This window comes from Gracilinanus agilis, chromosome 1, assembly GCF_016433145.1.
Source record: "Gracilinanus agilis isolate LMUSP501 chromosome 1, AgileGrace, whole genome shotgun sequence".
In the NCBI taxonomy this organism is placed as follows: Eukaryota; Metazoa; Chordata; class Mammalia; order Didelphimorphia; family Didelphidae; genus Gracilinanus; species Gracilinanus agilis.
The window spans coordinates 679,681,709-679,700,575 of record NC_058130.1 but is presented as its reverse complement, the minus strand read 5'-3'; the positions used below and the strand labels follow the sequence as shown (position 1 = coordinate 679,700,575).

The window sequence follows — 18,867 nt, the reverse complement described above, 5'->3', positions numbered from 1 at the left end:
TGATTTCCCTTCTAATTGCCTTGATTTTCCCCCCAGAAATTCTCAGTGTTATGTAATCAAAATGTGTATTACCTCAATTCATTTAGCACCTCCCAATCCATATTTGTGAAAATTCTCTCCTTTCTCCCCATTTGAAACATTGTGGTAAATGCTGTGAGATAATGAGCTAAATCCAATTTCTACCAAGCTGCTTTTAGTTTTCCTAGCAAACCTGGCACTAAAAGATGCCCTTCATTTTTAATTGTAATTTCAAAACCATGACCTCTTCTATTTCTCTTTCCCAATAAAATAATCATCATGTGTTAGAGAAACATATTACTTATTTTAAATCTTTATTTGAAAGTTTGTAGTGGGAAGTAAATTGGGGAGGTTGATGAAAGATAATAAAAAGTCAGTCTTATACTTGATGAGTTTGTGCTTTCTTTGTGGCATGTAATTTCAAATGTCTGTTGTTTTGGATAAGATGGTTATGGATGCAATTTCATCTTGGGCAAGCTAACTTTCTTGAATACAACAATTAGATGGAAGTAATTTGAAAGGAAGAGATACAGAGCAAAGAGAACTATGTTCATTATGAAATGGAAAGTATAGAGGACACAGTTGCAAGAATGGATAGAATTGGAGTGGGACACAGTAGCTACAGGGTTGAAGAGGTTAAGGGTGAAAGAATAAATGTTGGGGCTAAAGTGTAGCATAGTAATAGATAGCAGATGATTAGAATACTCAGCCTCTTGGCTTTGCCTTAGGATCTTTGAGAGTAGTTGTGTCAAAGGAGATGCTATTAATACTTAGGTTTCCTGAAAGTACTTGGATGTATCAAGTTAATTTTAATCTGCATCTATAAATATGTATTTATTTCTTTTATTAAATTATTGTTGGTTATGAATTAAATTATTACGATATTAAATAAGCAAATCTAAAATCTAAAAATACAGTTTTTTGGATCGGTCATTTTTGTCATGGACTTTTAAGTAAATCTTGCTTATAAGTACATAGGCTATTTCTTGTATTAAAGCGCCATTCACTGATGCAGATTGGTAATACTTTGTAATTTATAATTTTAGAATTGCATGGGGCAAGAGAGCATAAATTACTTGCCCATGTATATATCGAGTCTTCTTTCTCTTATTATCTTATATCTATTATACATGTCTTGGAGAGGAAAAGATTTTCTCTAACCCTTTTTCTCACTTCCCACCCAGTATAAATTAACTTATTAGTAAATCTTCCTGCCAGATCTTAGTATGGGAGTGTCATAGGCCAAGATGAAAACTTGCATAACAAAATTAAAAATCAAACTCCACCTAGCTGCTTCTTCTTTCTAGTGATGTGGATAATTCTTACTGTAGCTTCTTAGAACTTCAATTGTTTCTGGCTAGCTTGCAGTATTTTTCTTCAATGGAGGCTCTGAATTTTGGCACTGATATTCTTGGGAATTTTCATTTTTTATGTATATTTTAACAGATGTCTAGTGGGTACTTTGTTTTTCCACTTTGCCTTCTAGTTCTCATAGATATGGACAGTTTTCCAAGATTTCTCAACAATTGATATTTTCACCATTTTTGTTGTTGTTGTTGTTGTTAGTTTGTTCATTTTTTCATACCATTCAGATAATCCTATGATTCTTGATTTTTCCCTTCACACTCAAGTTTTCCAGTTCAGGTGTTTTTGCTTTAGGATAATTACAACTTTTCTCATTTTCTTTTTTTAGTCTTTTGGTTTTATTTTAATACATCTCGTAGTCTTTGGCTTCTTCTTGGACCATATTAATTTTTAGTGTCTATTGTTTGGGCAAGATTTTGTACCTCTTATAGTTACCTGTGAATTCCCTTTGCATTCTTTCTTCCATAGCTCTAATTTCTCTTCCATTTTCTCCACAAATAATTTTGTTGCTATCTAGTCTAAGCTCTTCCTTCTATAAATGGAGAAATTGAGGTCCAGAAATAAGTGGTGTTCCTTGATATCATTTAGCTTGTTAGGGATAGATAGAATCAGTCTTCTGTTAGTCTTTTTTTTTTTTAAACTATATTAAGCTATCCCCCAGAACTCTTAAAAAAACCTGGGAAATATTATAAGCCATATTTATATGAAATGAATATTTTTTGTAGTAAGACACATTAATTCATTTATTAAATATAGCTTGATTAAATAGAGCAAAAAAAGGTCAGATGATAGTGTAGTTAGGTGTGTTTGGAACTGGTTAAATGGCTTAATTAATAGTTTTTAATTTTTTTGTTTAAAGATTTACTGAATACTTAGCTAGAAAGTAAAAAGACTTGAAGAGTAGAGAAGATGATAGGAGAGTTGCTTTCAAATTTTGATTAGGTGAATTAGGATCAATGGATGAAAGTTAGAGATACTGGAACATATTAACTTTGTAATTTTGAGGAAAAACTTAACAGTTTGGGCTATCTTTTGAGATCTTGAGTTCTTATCTCTGGAAGTCCTTTGAGCAGAGAACAAATGACCTCCTATTAGAGATTTTGTGGAAAAGATACCTACTTGAGGAATGAATGGGTTTGAATAGTTGGTTGACTTTTAAGGGTTCTTCCATTTCTGTTCTTTAATTCCATTAAGAGGGAGCAATATTTAAAGGTTCCTTCTCTTCCCTCTATCCTTCTTTCTTTTCCTTCCTTCTTCCTTCTCTAGGAATAAATTTCCTTTAGGAGCATACTGGGGCAACCATCTCAATAGCCAGAAGAAACATTTTCTGATACACTTTACTTTTTTTTTTTTAGTGTCTTGCATTTGATTTAGAGACCTGAATGATTAAATATTAATTTTAATAAATATTAAATATAAATTATTAAATATATAAGTAACCATTTATTAAAATAAAGTTATTTCATTTCAGAAGTTATAAGTAAAATGCAAGATCTTTGGGGACAACAATTGTTTACTTTTGAAAGTCTTTACATCCCCAATAGTGGGTGCTTAAAAATGTGAATTTCTTCAATCAGTTATAGATGTCTCCAAAAATGTATGTGTGTATAATTGGACATTACACACACACACACACACACACACACGTGCATCTTATTAGGTATGTTCTGCTCATTTTAAAATATATTTAGTAATAGCAAAATCCTTGTTTTAATAACTTATTTTGACAGCATTTAAGAAAATATTTGAATTAAAATATTAACAACTCCACTTAACTTTTACTCCCTATATCTTATTTTTATATGAACAAATTATCACATCATTGTGGTTCTGTGTGTGAGAAATAAATACTATCTAAAATTATACATAAAGATCATGACGTGTATTCTCTAAAGAAAATTGCATTTTCATGTTTATACTATAGGACTCAAACATTATGGTCACAGAAGAAAATGCATAAATGTTTTGATTTGAACATATCTAGTTCAAAAATGAGATGCTGATTAGACTTTTTAAAAAATGTCTGGAAGTACTTTTGCAATACTTGCTTGTAAGCTTCTCATGAGCAAGGACCCTATATTCTTGTTTTAATGTTTCTCTAGCTCTTAGTATAGTTTCTGGCATTTAAGTAGTGCTTAATAGATTGCTTTTGATTGATTACATATTTTCTTAGCTTTTTACTTGTTTCTCTTACATTCTACAGATGATAGGAATTTCTCTTATGCCAGGCTTAGACTCTACATTCAGTGTTATTGTAACTTTGATTTTTCAGTTTGATTTTGTGAGCTAGTCTTGCTTTTGCACTACTCTAAACTGTTTCTACTCATCTTTAAATGGGTCTAAAATTACCAATACAAAATACTTTTTATTTACTTAAAAAATAGAGATGTGCACTCGGGTACTTGAGGAAGAAAAGTGAGAATTTCTTGAAATCAAACAATCAGCAATAAAGTTACTATTGTAAAATTAGTCAGGAATTGCACGTCCTGAGTATGTACATTTCTTAATAGCGTATGCTACATCATTACTGTGGGCCAATAGAACTGACTTTCTGACCTATGTCACATTCTAGGATGAAAATTCCCAAGATTAAAGCTTTGTATAGTAAAATAGAGCCTTCTTTATTGATTTTTGTTATTTTGAAATTTCAAAAGGGTGGGCTCTACTTAAAAATAAGGCATTTTTGCTACAGTTAGTAATAATATTTTAACCCTTTGCCAAAGTCATAAAAGCATATAGATTGAGTAATAGTAGATTTCATTTCAGTCTCATTTAGTAAATATTGAATGGACTGAGTTGAGTCTATAATACAAGTTTTGTTAAATTTTTGTTTTAGTATATTAATACAAAACACATGAAAATAATTTCCTCCTTTTAGCTGCTAAGACCTGAGTTCGGGGTTGTTTCCCCTGCAAGATCTGATGACTTCAGCATCCAACACAGTCCTGAGAGTCCAGATTCCTGTTCTCTTTTAGGTGTTAGTGATTTTATCAAGAAACAAAGACTATTGAACTCTGGAATATGCAGGTAAAATGCTTTTCCATTCACATTTTATCCATGCTACTTCATTTTGGATAATCATAATAATAATAGTCTGGCACCATGGTGCATAATACTTGTAAAGTTCATATTTTTGAAAATTGTTTCTGCTACTTAAACTTAGCTAGTCATAAGAGATAAGTCCATGTGACCCCTTTTTGATTTGCATACAAAGGAGTTACTACAGTGTCCTATGATAACATTGTTATTAGGGTACCAGTAAAAGTGGTAGGTAGCCATATTTTAATGTCACGGAGTATTAGAAATAGGTAAGAATATAAGCCCTATATTTGAAATGTAAACATTTTAATTTACTTTCTTTAATAAATTTTTTTAAAGAAGTCTTCTGTTTTTAGACTACTCATAAAGTAAAGGAGGAGTTATCAATACAGGGTAATGTTCTCACTTAGATGCCACAAAATAAAGATGGTGCAGTTTGTTTTATATTGTGGACATCAGTTCCCAGAAGTGAGGTTAATGTATGTTAAGCAAACCAGGAGAAATTCATTAGATCTAATGTTCTTTGTACAATGAAGCTAATGACTCAGAAACATTGATAACATAGACAATTTATGCTATTTCATTGTTTTATAGTTTTTATATTATACACACAAAACATATCTACATCTTTTCAAGCATGAGTTGAATAATTTTTGAGTAACCTGGATTTAAAAAAATTCATTTGTTCTCTTATTTTTCATTTATATAATGGTCCCATGTTAATTATAATGGATTCCCAAAAGAAGGTTTTCTAGGAATTATAGGAACTTTTGAATTAAGGTTTCCCTTGGTGTTTGACAGTATAAAATGTTTTGTTATATAAAATCATAATATTTAGAGCTGAAAGAGCCTTGATATAAAACCCAATTCTTATCTTTTTTTCTGGATATATTTTATTTTGTTTACATTTTGTTAAAGGGACTGCATCAACCTCAACACCAAACAGAGCAGTGTTTAAGGTTCTGCCACTGACACAACTACTTGGTTTTATGTACCCTGGGAATGACTTTTAACCTCCTAGTGCCCTAAGCAACTCTCTTGAAACTACAAGTTACAGAGAAAATAGCTCTTTATGTTGATAGAAGGTTACCTACCAGCATCTTTCTAAATCCAAATGAAATTACAGGTCCAGGAAAACAAAAATTTTGCTCACATCTAATGTTAATGACCAGAGAGAGAAAGATGCTCTAGTTTGATATAGTCAGACTTATAATGAGATTATTTTTATCTTAAATGTTGTTAGTAATAGCTGGTTTTTCTATAGTGCCTATTATGTGCCAGATCCTGTGCTAAGCACTTCAGAGATATTAATTTTTTTTTATCTTTATAACATCCTTTGGAGGTAGGTGCTGTTGTTATCCTCATTTAACAGTTGAGGAAACTGTTACAAACAGGTTAGATGATTTGCCCAAAGTCACACACAGCTAATAAGTGTCTGAGACAGGATTGATTTTTCAGATTCCAGACCCAGTGAAATATTCTTTGCTACCTACAAAAGTTAGTGCTATTCCAGAAGTATATATAAAATGCCATTTTATTAGGCAATTTAATTTCTCTATCTGTGAGTCTCCGAACTTTATAATGATGTTAGACATAGATGATCGTATCTCTGTGATCATCTTTTATCTAAAAATTTTTTTTACTATTTTCTTTTAATCTGATAAAAATATCATAGCCAGCATTTATATAGTTCTTTTTAAATATTTGATCCTAAGCCACAATCCTGGAAAACAGTTGCTAATATTACCTCCTATTTTGCTTATGAGGAAACTGGGGCAGACAGGTTAAATGAGTTGCACAGGATCACATAGTAAGTAAATATCTGAGTTTGGGTTTAAACTTAACTCCAGGTTTAGATCTCTATCTACTGTATCACCTATGTTTCTGCGATTTAAATTTAAATCTGGAATTTATTCCTTTATATAAAAATTAAAAATATTATTTAGGTATTATTGTTTAGTCAAGGAATCATTTGACTTTACTAGTATGCCTAAAATCTTTTTATTTTCATATTGAAAATACAACTTTTTCAATTTTTTTCTTTTTGTTTTGGATTTTATTGGAGTCTTGTTAACTTTGACTTCCTTATAGTTGTTAATTTTTGGTGTAAATTTTTGTTGGCTACTTTAGTTTGAGTAGTTATAATATTTTTCTATCCATGCTGATCTTTTTTGCAGTCCATCTGGAGACTGATATCATTTCATATGTGTTCCATTTATAAAATTAAACTAAAATTTTTTAAAATATTAAACTTGTTGAAACCCTTAAAGAGTTTAGTTTATAAGTTCTAAAAAGAAAGCTTAATTTGTATAATGAAATTAAAATTACTAAAGTAAGTATTTTCAAAGCTTTTTTTAGTTTTTTTAATACAGTCTGGAAGTACATTCTTAAGGAACATTTCAAATGTCTAATATTAGAGGATATTCTCAAAGCATTGAATATTTGTTGCATTTAAAAACTTTTTCTTTTAAGACTGAAAAAAGTATTGTAGAACATAGAAATTTCAGATAATTTTTCCTGAAGCTATGAACAACAAATTATGATAATAAGAAATTGAGAAAGGCAATAAGAAATATAGCTGCTTATATGTCAGTGTTGTAATGTTTAAATTAATATCAAAAACTCCAAGTATTCATTTTATAAAGTTTATTAATAATCACTTTTAAGTAGAAGAAATAAAAATAAGAAATAGAAATTCAAAGCCTAATTTTCTAACTAAAGTAAGATCATGTGTGTAAATTCTCCTGCCTGTCTGAAAGCCAGCTTCAGCAGCTGCGTTAAGGGAAAGAAAGAGAGGAATGGGTCACACACAAAACTATATCCTCTGTCTCCCTGCACACCTGTGTGTCCACATGCAAATGGGATGCTGGGTAGATGAGTGTTGGGGAGTAAATTCTATATGCAGAATGTAAAGTTGTTGACATTGTAAATACACAGTGTCTTCTTACCATCACTCTTTAAATTTGGTGTTGATTTTTGACCTTCAGTCTAAATAGTCAAGGGTCTGGATGTTCATAGCTAATTTTGATAAGACTAACATCATTAACTAATCATCTCCTTTTGATTAAGATGTAGTCAGTTTAATTTTTTGTGATTCTATTTGGTGCTAACCATATCTAGCCCCTTTTACTTTTCTAGGAGGAAACTCCTTTGACATTTTTTTGACATTGTTTTATGAATAGGCTCATGAAGGCCTCCAACCACTTTTTTTCTTAAACTGTACACACATTTTAAAATTACTTTTAATGATCCCAGTCTATTCCCTGGCCTAAGAGCACATTTTTTTAGATACAACTTTATCCTGGTGATACTGTATTATTATGAATTTTGAAATGTAGTAGTCTCAAGAATATGAGTTGGGCATGAACCAAAGTTAGCTGTTTATTTACAGTGATGACATATGTGTAAGAAATGACATAAGAGATATATAATTCAGAATATACATGATCAGAAAGAGAAGGGAGGCAAGACTAGTCACATAGAAGGAAAGGGTGAGAAAATAGATTGTGCCTCACTTTATACCCATGAAATGTAAAAAATATGAAAAAGTAAAAAACTGGAAAGAACTTTAGTACTTGAATAGATAATATAGTATTATATATTTAGAACTCAAAGGCATCTTAGAGGTCAACCAGTCAACCTCCTTCATTTTAGAGATGAAGAACTGAGGCTTAGGAATGGTTTTGATTTGCCCAACATCACACAGGTAGCAAATAGCAGAGCTGAGATTTGAACTTATTTTCTCTGACTTTAGATCACACCTTTTTTTACCTGTTCCATTGTAATACCATTATGTCTCTCAAAATAATTTTTTTCAACCAAAAACTATATTGTGGGCTCATTATACAAGTGCTACACTTAGCCACCAAAAAAATCTAATCAGTCCAGAATGACAAGAGGATCCAAGGCACATGATCAAGTGAATTCATTTCAGGTAGCAGATAAAACCTTAGATTAAAAGATGGAATGTTGTATGTCAGGGAGGAAATACATAGTAGTAAGATTCCTTTATCAGATAATAGAACTAAGAGTTCTAGATCTGCTAGTACTATCTTTCACAAAGGTGATATCTCTTGATGGTTTCTGCCAGATGTAATCTAGCATTGCCTCTCTGATTCTGTGGCCTCTGTTTAGCTCTTTGAGGTTACTTGGGCCTATGTCTCTTCTTTTCATTTTGTGTCTCAATCTGCACATTCCCTTTTTTCTTTCCTTGGCTCTTATGGAGAAGTAGATATTGACATGATAAAGTTCAGAACAAGAGCTTCTGAAAATAGTTTAACATAGGATGGTTTAGCAGATTTGAGAGAACATGGTTAAGCATTGTATGAGAAGTCATCGAGTTGTGATTTGCACCAGTTGAGGAAATCAATCACAAGCATTTAAAACTGCCTGCTGGTTATATATAGTTACAGAAAATGAAACAAATCTTTACTCAGATAGTTTACAATATATTATGTAGTTAGAGGGAGGAGTCAACAAGCACATGTATAAGTATGCACAGAGTTAATATAATTAAGAGGAAAAAAATAAAAATGTATGCAAGATAATTAAATACCAGGTAATTAGGGAAGAACACCAGAGGTTGGTAAGAGAGATCAGTTTAGACTTCAAAGTAACTTGGAAGATCACAGATACATTAAGTGTATGGCCTATAGTGAGTCATCTTTGAGATACTCTTTTTCCAAAGGCTCTTATATTTTTATACAGGGACTTGTAAATTGGTTCTATTAAGCATCACTTGACAGTAAATTTACACTTTAGGACCACATTTCAACATCTGAGAAAGAAATTAGAATTTAACATCATTGTCCTCCAAAAGCAATGTAATTATTAATTACTGTCTCTCATTAACTACAATCTCTGCAGAATTAGAAATGACTATAAAAGAAGGTTGGAAACATCTTAAGAACTTTGGAAGTAGTTTTGTAATTGTAGCCTATGTACTAATTATAACAACTGATTTTGTAAACTAGGGGTAAGTAACTAAATGGCTACTTGTTTTTCTGTAGCCCAAGGAGCTAAAAATGGATTTTATATTTTAAAATAGTTTATTGAATTAAAAAAAATGTAAAAACCATTGCTAATATAGGAGCTGAACAGAAACAGGCAAGAGATTTGGCCTTCTAACTCATGGTTTGTCAGATGATAACTCAACTAGCTAAAGGATTTAATTGATTAGAAGAGAGTTTGAGAAGAAGCACTTTGTTTAAGGAGGGGCAGAAGGCATTTTGGAAAGTGTCTTATTGACTGTTGTGTTATTCCTATCAAAAATGGCAAAATAATTTTGGAGCTTGGTATTTTATGTATGCCATGCTTATCTAGTTTGAATTGTGATTTGTTTGTAAAGAGTAGTGATTTATTTTAGTTTCTAGCAGAAAGGGGAACTCTTGCATGAAAAGTTCTACGTTATAACTTCCTTGAAGACATGAATAATTTTTCTTAATAATGCTTTAGTATCTTGCAAATAGCTGTTGCCTGGATTTTTAATATGTTAAGTTGAAGACAACCATATGGCAAAACATAGATGAGTAAAGGATTTTTTCTCTTTGTATATTTTGTTTGGTTCACATAGTATTATCCCTTGTTTTTTCTATTTTTTGTCAAGAATAGAATTTAATATTTTATAGGAAATTACCTGACTGCCAGTTTCTAAAAGTTGATTTTCTTTTAGTGCTGAGGTTTCAAAGCATCTTCCTTTTAATAATCTTATAAGGATAGATAATGAAAATATTAATATTCTCATTTTACAGATGAGGAAACTAAGCTTTAAGGAGATTATGTCTTGCTTAGGATTAGATGGCTATCAAATATCTGAACTAAAATTTCAACCTAAAGTTTAAGAAAAAATGGTTACTAGTGCTGTTTTACCCTGTACTGTTTCCATCTCTTGATTCCTTTGGTGTTAATTCTACTATAATACTACTTTTGTTATATATATAAGGAAGCCTCACTTTTTACACAGTCTTTTTTATGTCATAAATTAAAATGATTTCCCCTCCGGTGTGTATCTTCATTAGGGAGACCATAAATCTTTTCATCATAGAAACCATTTTGAAAAAAAAAACTTAGAGCTTTTAGAGAAGTGGGACCTAAAGTAGATAAAGGAAAAAGAAGGAATAGTTTAAAAGAAAGGACACTTTACTCCCCCTAATCTGGGCCCTGACTTCCACAGATTTTTTTTTTAATTTTTAAGCTTATTTTGTTAACCTGATAATCTGCCAAGTAAAAATTCATTGAGTTTTAACACATCCTCTTTCAGAAATAGAAAGAAGGGTCAGTCAGCGGTCATTCTTCCATTGGTGTGGTTTCTTCCATCTTCTGTTGATGTTATGTCTATCTTCTATGATGACTTATTTCCCTTATTCTTGTCTTGCTCTTTTCTGTACCTGTATTTCCCACCATCCTCTATGCTTACTTGCCTTTTTCTTCCACAGTCCTCCACTCCATCTCTACCCATGGGAATGATTTATCTTTTTCAAGACCCAAGGTGAAATGTCCTTGATGAAACTTTCACTTATTCCTCTTATTCTCACATCTCCTTTCCCCCTAAGAAGGAAGTAATTCGTCCTTCAATTTTCTTATAGCACTTTGCTTGGATCTTTCATTTGAGTTTATAATGTATTTTGTGTTATATTTTACTCATTTTCCCATTAGGTTATAAACTCTTTAGGAGTAGAAGCTGTGCCTTATTTCATTTTTAAATCCCTAGCATTTATCAGAGTGCTTAATGCTTGCTAAATTAAATGCTTAATGTCTAAGATTTGCTATACTGAGAGGAAGGGAGTTTTAATTAGAGGAGAAGAAACTAAGGTAAATTTTGAGCATGAAATACTCTTGGGGAGATACTGCAGACCTATTTGGGTTACCAGAGAGGAAGCCTGGAGGCTAAGGACACTGGATATCAGACTGCCTGGGAAAGAAAGAGAGGTACTCGAGATAGAAGAGTGGTATAATTTACCTTTATATGTAGGAAAGGGCTATAAAAACTCTCTTCCTTCTTATCATTGACTTTTATTTTGAACCTAATTACCCCATCCCACCAAGATGCAAAGAAGGTAGATTCTTAATTCAACTATGTAAAGAAACAAGTCATTTGTGGACTGGCATGGGAATCTAAGAAATAATAAGTATCAAGCAAATCACTTTGAACTTTTGAAACAGCACCTTCATAAGTTGAGTACTTCCTTATATTCCCGGTGCCTGTTATATTTATTAAGTGCTTAAAAAATGCATGCTGATTTCTCAAAGGAAATTTGGGCAAAATTTCCAGGGTTATTTTGTGATTCTTGACTTCTGTATAATCTTATCTTCTATAAATAATGCTTACCACTATGGGGAAAAGTAAAGGTTGTTTACTAGTCATAATGAAGGAAGGATAATTTTTTTTTGCTAAATTTAAAGTGACCTGAATATATAAATAGCATAATAAAATTCCATCAGTGTAGGTATCCTTTTAATGATATTATCGTTGGCCAAAATGATAGTAATCTCTGTAACTGGAAACTTAATTTTTTTTAAATAGTAAGAAATAACATATTCTTTTGTTAATCATGGAATTATCTTTTAGAAATCTTTTAAATTCTTGCATTGATTAGAACTAGGATAAAATTATAGGATTTCAAGCTTTGAAGGAAATTATATCTATTTGTAAGAGTAACATTTTCTCTTTAAAATTGAAACATGTTTGTAATATACTTATGAATCCATATTCATATATTGCTTTTTGGCCTTTATTCTCAAAATGTCTAAACTATGTAATGAAGTGACATTTAGACATTATGATCTTCATATACTGAGGACACTACATTATTTTTTTCCAAAGAAGGAAAATAATTCCAAGATTTATTGTTTATTTGCTTGTTGATTTTTTTTAAAAAAATCTAGATTTCAGTGTATATTTCCATCTTGATTAAGCATCGATGTTAAATAAATGTTATACCTATCTCTTTCTCCTAAAACCTAGTTATTAGAACTTTTCAGCCCATGGCTTTAAAAGAGTTGAAAATTTTACATTTAAAAGAGCTGAAAAAAATGACAAGATACATATAGACTAGAGTGCAGGAAGGAGCAGATTAAATAGGTATAACATTTATTATAGGGCAGAGTGATATCTAAATGTGAATTGTTATAGAAAGTTTGCTAATTAGACATCCTATTTTAGTTTGTTTTCTTGCTATTCTCCACAGGTTTTTTTTACCACATGAGAATTTATTCAAAGATTGTCATTGAAATTTAAGTAAGATATTAGAATTGCAGTTTTCTGTGAATATACTCTTTGAAATGAAACTTTTCTTCAATGTATATAAAAATGTGTGTATACACACACAGATATATACTATATGTATACACACATATAATGGAAAGACAGCAATATAAGAAATTTTGGTAAAAATTAGATTAACAAGTAAATCTTTTCAGTTATTAGTGACTTGAGCTCACAGACCCTTGCTGGCCAGAGAGTAGGAGTATATTCAGTAAAAAAAACCAAAAAGAATCATAATGTACAATTTTTATACTTCAGATGTAAAAATAATTCTGAGTTTATTTTTGTTGTTTTAATTTTAAGTTAAAGATTTTTTTTCCCTTTGGTATTCTTGGCTTTAATGTTTTATTAGAGATTCTATCTAAAATATGTAATTCAGTTAACATTGATGGTAAGAAAAAATAACATTGCAAATGTATGTAAAATCTAATCTTTCTTATTTGCTGATTTTTTTAATTTGATGTAACTTTTTTGAGATGTGCAGAAGTGGGAGGGGCAGGAGTCAAATGTTTCTGTGTTCCTAACTTTTCAGTTACAAGAGCCCATAAACCTGCACCTGCTGGGAGTCATGGAAAAGCCAGCCCTCGATGAATCCCAGGCCTCTGATTAAAACTTTTTTTTACTGGAACTAAATGATGTTGCCATTTTTATTTTTAGGTTTGCTGGCATGGGTAATCTCATTAAGGTGCTAACCAGGGACATAGACCACAATGCAGCACATTTTTTCTTGGACTTTGAAAGTAAGTCTCTTCAGCCTTTCACAGTTGGTGCATAATGGTAATGGTGAAACATTGTTTATTTCTACCACCACAGTGAAGGCAAGCCAGTTTGTTGGTAAAACATGGAAAAAAAGAGGTTGCATGATTTTTCTTCTAGTAGTTGCTGAACATTGTCATATATATTTTTTGGTTTTTTCATTTGCTAAAATCATTTGAGTCTTTGTATCCAGTGCTGTCCTCTCATTGGTCCATGAAGCAAGTAGCCTTATGATGAAAATTCTCATTGTGTGCTTTTAGTGACTGTGCTGAGCAATTTGATGGTAATTATAGTTAGATAACCAAATCGTGATTAATTTTGTTCCATATCTAGATGGCAGTTTGATCAAATGACCTGTCAAAACTTGCTAATATAATGATGTGGTCCAAAATTTTTGGAGACTATTATGCTTATATTGGCATATAATACATTTTATAGTAAACTATTTTAAAATGAAGAATTAAGATAAACTTGTGAAACAATTTTAAAAAATTGTTTTAAGATGGTCTATTCAACTAGAATATAAAAAAATCACATGAAATATTTTTTATCAAATAGTAGAATACAAATGCTCAGAACATTAGCACTATTGGAATGCTGAAAGAATTGTTCACTATAAGGCCTTTAAAAAAAACCTTTTAGGAAAAAACTTTGAGAAGAAATATAGTGACAGTCTGCTGTTTTGTACAGGAAAACCACATTTTACCTCTAGGTCCTACAAGTCAATACCTTGAGAATGAGGATTGTTCTGACTGGTTACAGAGTTACAGAGTGGGTAGCCTGAAGGATGAGTTCATACCTGCAGAGCTTCCCTTTCCGCTCTACTATTTTTCTATTATATTTCAGATGTACCTTTTTATAAAGGGATATTCTCTTTTCTCATTCTTGTCTTGACAGGTACCTTAACATGGGGAATCTTCTTAAAGTTTTGACATGCACAGACCTTGAGCAGGGGCCAAATTTTTTCCTTGATTTTGAAAGTGAGAAGATGATTTTATATATCTATTTCTCTTTGCCTGCAGTAGACTGCGTTTGTCTTGCACTAAATGAATGTCTTCACTTTGCCATCTTTATAACTGCTTTGCATGACTGAGCTATGAATTGTTGGATAAAATTTCTGTTGCCTTCTTGAAACAACACATAATATTTCATTCATTAAATTGAAATAAACATTTATTTTGCTTTATTGCAGTGTAGTTATCAATAAGAAGGATATACTTTTATTTCAAGTTCTATCGGTGCAAACATTTAAATGAACTAATTTTGTTGGAAATGACACTTGAAAAGCATCTCCAGATTTATTAGGAAAAGCAATATCTGGGGTAATATGCTACATTTCAAGATAACCAACATTGAGTTATTTTATCCCAATACTTTTAATATCTTATTGATAAATTTGTTCACGAAGGCCATTCAGAGCTCAGTAATTTGGGCATAATATTAAAAGGTAAGTGTGAACCTAATTTAGTCAATTTTGGCAGAGAATTGCCTACTTTGTAAAGTTTTAAAAAATTTAATGCATTTTAGTTTATATATTCTTCACCTTCTACCCCAATTGATACTAAATAAAAATAAAAAATGGTTCACAGACCTTTAAGTAATTTGCCTTCTGTTTGTTTTATGTTGCATGACCTATTGTAATATGGTCTAAGAATGGCAGGTAAGTGTAATTGATTGCTGTGCATGTGGAATGGCTTTGCTCTTTGGCTATTGCTATTGCTTTAGCTTCTTCCTATCCAATTAAAAAAAATGATATTAAATAATTATTTTAGTTTGGATGTTGCCATTTTAGCAGAACTTAAAAGAAATTGTTAGAAAAGGGTGAAGATACTTTAGGCTCCCCATTTTATTTTCTACAATTGTGTATAAGTTTAAACTCCTTTGAGGACATTGTTTAAAGGAAGCGAAAATTTAAAACATTTCTGATTTGTGAATTGTCCACCTACCAGAGAAATAACTGCCTCTTTTTTTAATGGGTTATTTTATCTTGTTTCTCTAGTTCTAGCTATATAGTTCACAGTGTTCTACCATTTATAGTTATTTTGTGATGTTTTGCTTTTTTCTTGTCAACCTGGATCAGTGAAGAGTATCACAATGATTTGTAGCTAATCCATATTTTTAAGATTAATTTTGTGATCTGGTTGGCCAATTATTGTGTTTTATTAGTAACACAATTATAGTTTTAAGAAATTTGTGCTAATTTATGGCACTTTCTTTAATATTAGTACCAATAAAATACTTGTCATCTTTTTCCCTAAATGTATGAAAATCAGTGTCAACTTCCTTTACCCTTCTCAACAATTGAATACTGCTGTTTTTTAAGTGCATGTCGAGCATGTATTTTAATGGCATCAGCTTAGGAAATGATGAGCAGATTGCTGACATTAAAGATTACTTTTTTAGATGAGGCCTTTACATTTCAGCTGTATTTTAGTCCATATATGTCTGTTTCAAACTTTGTCTTGTATTTATATCTGCTACTCTGTCTCCTGGCTTCTTCCTTTCCTTAATTTCAGATGCCTTGCATTTGCAGAATCTTGGCTTTGATATGGTCAGGATCTTGTTCAAGACTTGGCACTTGATCTTGGTGTAAACCTAATTTTGTGCTATTGTGGCCCAGTGAAGAAGAATGAATTTAATATAGAATATAGAAGTTTATTTAATCTTAACCTACCTCCCTTTGGGAAAGAAAAAAATTGTTATTCCAAATTTGTTTAATAAAATTCAAGTAGATGATTTAGTGACAACCCAAAAAGGTCCCTCCCCGAAAACGTCAGTGAAGAAATAATCTATAATTTTCCACAAGCAAATACATTAAATTTGAAAATATCATATAATTGAATATAAGACCAAATTTGTACATTTTTGGTTTAATTTGACTTATTTTCTGGGCAGAGTAATAATGGGGAAAATGTTTTAAAAATATAGATTGGTCTGTATTAGCATTCAATTTTATTTTAAACCTATATTTTACATTGTTTTAGCATAAGAACAACATCCAATTAATCACATTTTGGTAGGATACATCTTCATAGATTGCTTATTCATCTTAAGAAAGTCATTATTCTTATAGTAGAAGCACTTCCCCTGCACCCTATTTGTATCAGAATGAGAGCAGTCTTTTGTTTTCATTTTAACATTCTATCCCTTCTCAATTTAAGTCTAAAGAGGATATTTGTTAATTCTTCCATGTTTTGTCTAATGATAAAGAATGGCTGGATATGTTTTATTTTAGAAAATAAGCAACTTTTCCCTAAAAGTTGTTCACTTTTTTCTGACAGCAACTGTTGTGTCATAGATAAGTTTATATCCTTCTATTACACATATTATTTTATGCCATTTAGAATTTTTCTAGTCTTTATGCCAACAGAATTGGCCCTGCATATAACACACAATTAGAGTTAGATGGGGCCCAAGTTAGAGATGAGCTTGCATTTTTGAATATTCATTAATTTAGATTTTTTTGACTATTAAATTATATTTTGAATAGTGTAGATAATCACTGTCTAAAGAAGTACCATCATGAACCTATTCAAAAATTAAGAAAAAAAATCCTCTTATGATCACTTCTAATTTAAATATAGATTTTCATGTGTCAAGTTTACTTTAAACTTAAGTCAGTTTTCTGTATATACCTATTCCATGTATTTGCTATTAATTATAGGAAGAGAGGAGATAGACTAGAAAGCTAGTCTCAGAATCAGGAATGCCTGATTTTGTTCTGCCTTTCTCTGATTCAGAAGAAGGTACAACTTATTTAGAACCACATAATTCATTAGTAGAAAAGTCTTTACTCAGTGCTGGTACACCATTGAAACCACAGGACTAATTTAAATATGAAACAAAATTAAAACCAAAACACAATCAACAACATATAATGCAAATAAAAGGCATAGTTAGAACACTTTTCAAGGTGTTTTCTAATCATTACTTTTCTATATATGATGATTGTAAAATAATTCAAACATCACTTCTCAGTCTATTTGAGTTAAGGAGAGTATGCATAGAAAAATATGTATATTTTCATTTCTCTAAAAAAATGAAAGTGAGGAACAAATGAGTTTGATGTAATCTTTTTAATTTAAATGAGAATTCAACTCAGTTATGCCATTCGGCTCGGCCACACTTTTGTCCTAATTATTATTGACCTTTTAATAGTATAATATATATCCCTTCTTTCTATTGAAAACTCCTAAATTACTTTCCCTTTTCTCTGCTTCCTTTTTACTTATATCTCTTTATCCATTTGACTGACTTAAAATATTTTACTGTAAATTACTCCCACCATGTCATTAAAAGGAAACGTTCCATTTTGTATTTTCCAGTACATTTCGTTTACTCTTTTAAAATATCTGTTAGCTTGATAGCATCTCTTAAAAAAATCAGAAATATGTACTTGTGTGTGTGTCAAAGAAAAGTGGATCCACCTTACATTGTACTGTACTTTAATACATACAAGGGCTTTTTTTTGGGATGAAGAATCCATAAATTCACTCACTGCTCTACTGTACTATTTTCCCAAGTTAAAACTCCCTTTTCTTTTTTTGCATTTCTTATACTTGTTTCCTGTAATGGGACAATTTTCTTTGAATTTACCATCATATTTAATGATCTTTTTAATTTTTGGAAGCAATGTTCTCAAAAATGTCAAAGCATTTTATTTCGCTTGTAATCAGAAAAATGGGTAATTAAAACATGCCCTTATTTCTTGAAATGTCTTTTAGAATTAAGTTTACTGAGCAATCAGTGCATGACTATTGGCTAAAGTAAATGTACTACTATGTTGCTATCAAATGAAAGCTCTTTTGTTAGTGGAGAAATAGTACATTTTCCTTCAAATTCTGTAAAGCAGTGATTCCCCATGAAAAACAAAAGTGACAAGTCTTGATTGCATTACATAAAAATGCCAATATTATTTGAAATGATAGCGTGCCTCATTTTATACTATTTTGTATTTAGCATTTCACTCCTCTTGCATGAATTGCTATCAGTAAATTAGTGCTTACCTGTCTGCTATTTTTCCTGTTTTTGTCTTCATTTCTACAGCAGTCTTCAGCAGCTTTCAAAATTATAAATGTGACTTTCCTGTGATAGTCTAAAAATTGTTTAGTGTGATGCTAGATGTTTTGTTTTTTTTCATAAAGAGGAAACTACAATTTTCCCTTTATTTTTAGATTTTTCTTGGTGTTTGCTAAAGTTTTAATTTAAACAATAATAGCCACTTGCAAAATCTACTTAAGGCTACTTGATAACGTTCTGTTTGTATGTTAGTCTCAATGTCTAAATGTCATATTTTCTTGTCAACAGCTAGTCATCCACAGATAAACTTGCATGATTTAATGTAAATGTTTTCTAACTTTAGAAATGCCTTATGCAGATATTTTAAATATCTTGTTATAAATTCTTATTTCATGGGTTAATCTGTA

At 30.9% G+C, this 18,867-nt stretch overlaps 1 protein-coding gene across 4 annotated transcripts in view; it reads left to right on the top strand.

The window, feature by feature from the left end:
• Positions 1-18,867, top strand: part of CYRIB (CYFIP related Rac1 interactor B) — a 120,307-nt gene that overhangs the window by 60,456 nt on the left and 40,984 nt on the right. For 2 of the 4 annotated variants that reach the window (XM_044669189.1, XM_044669175.1), the window contains one exon: positions 14,339-14,421. In XM_044669189.1, the coding sequence (XP_044525124.1) occupies positions 14,349-14,421 (73 nt within the window). In that variant the 5' untranslated portion in view covers positions 14,339-14,348. Of the gene's footprint in view, positions 1-4,334; positions 4,411-13,352; positions 13,426-14,338; positions 14,422-18,867 lie in introns of those variants that run through there. The other 2 variants (XM_044669182.1, XM_044669195.1) reach the window with 2 other exon arrangements.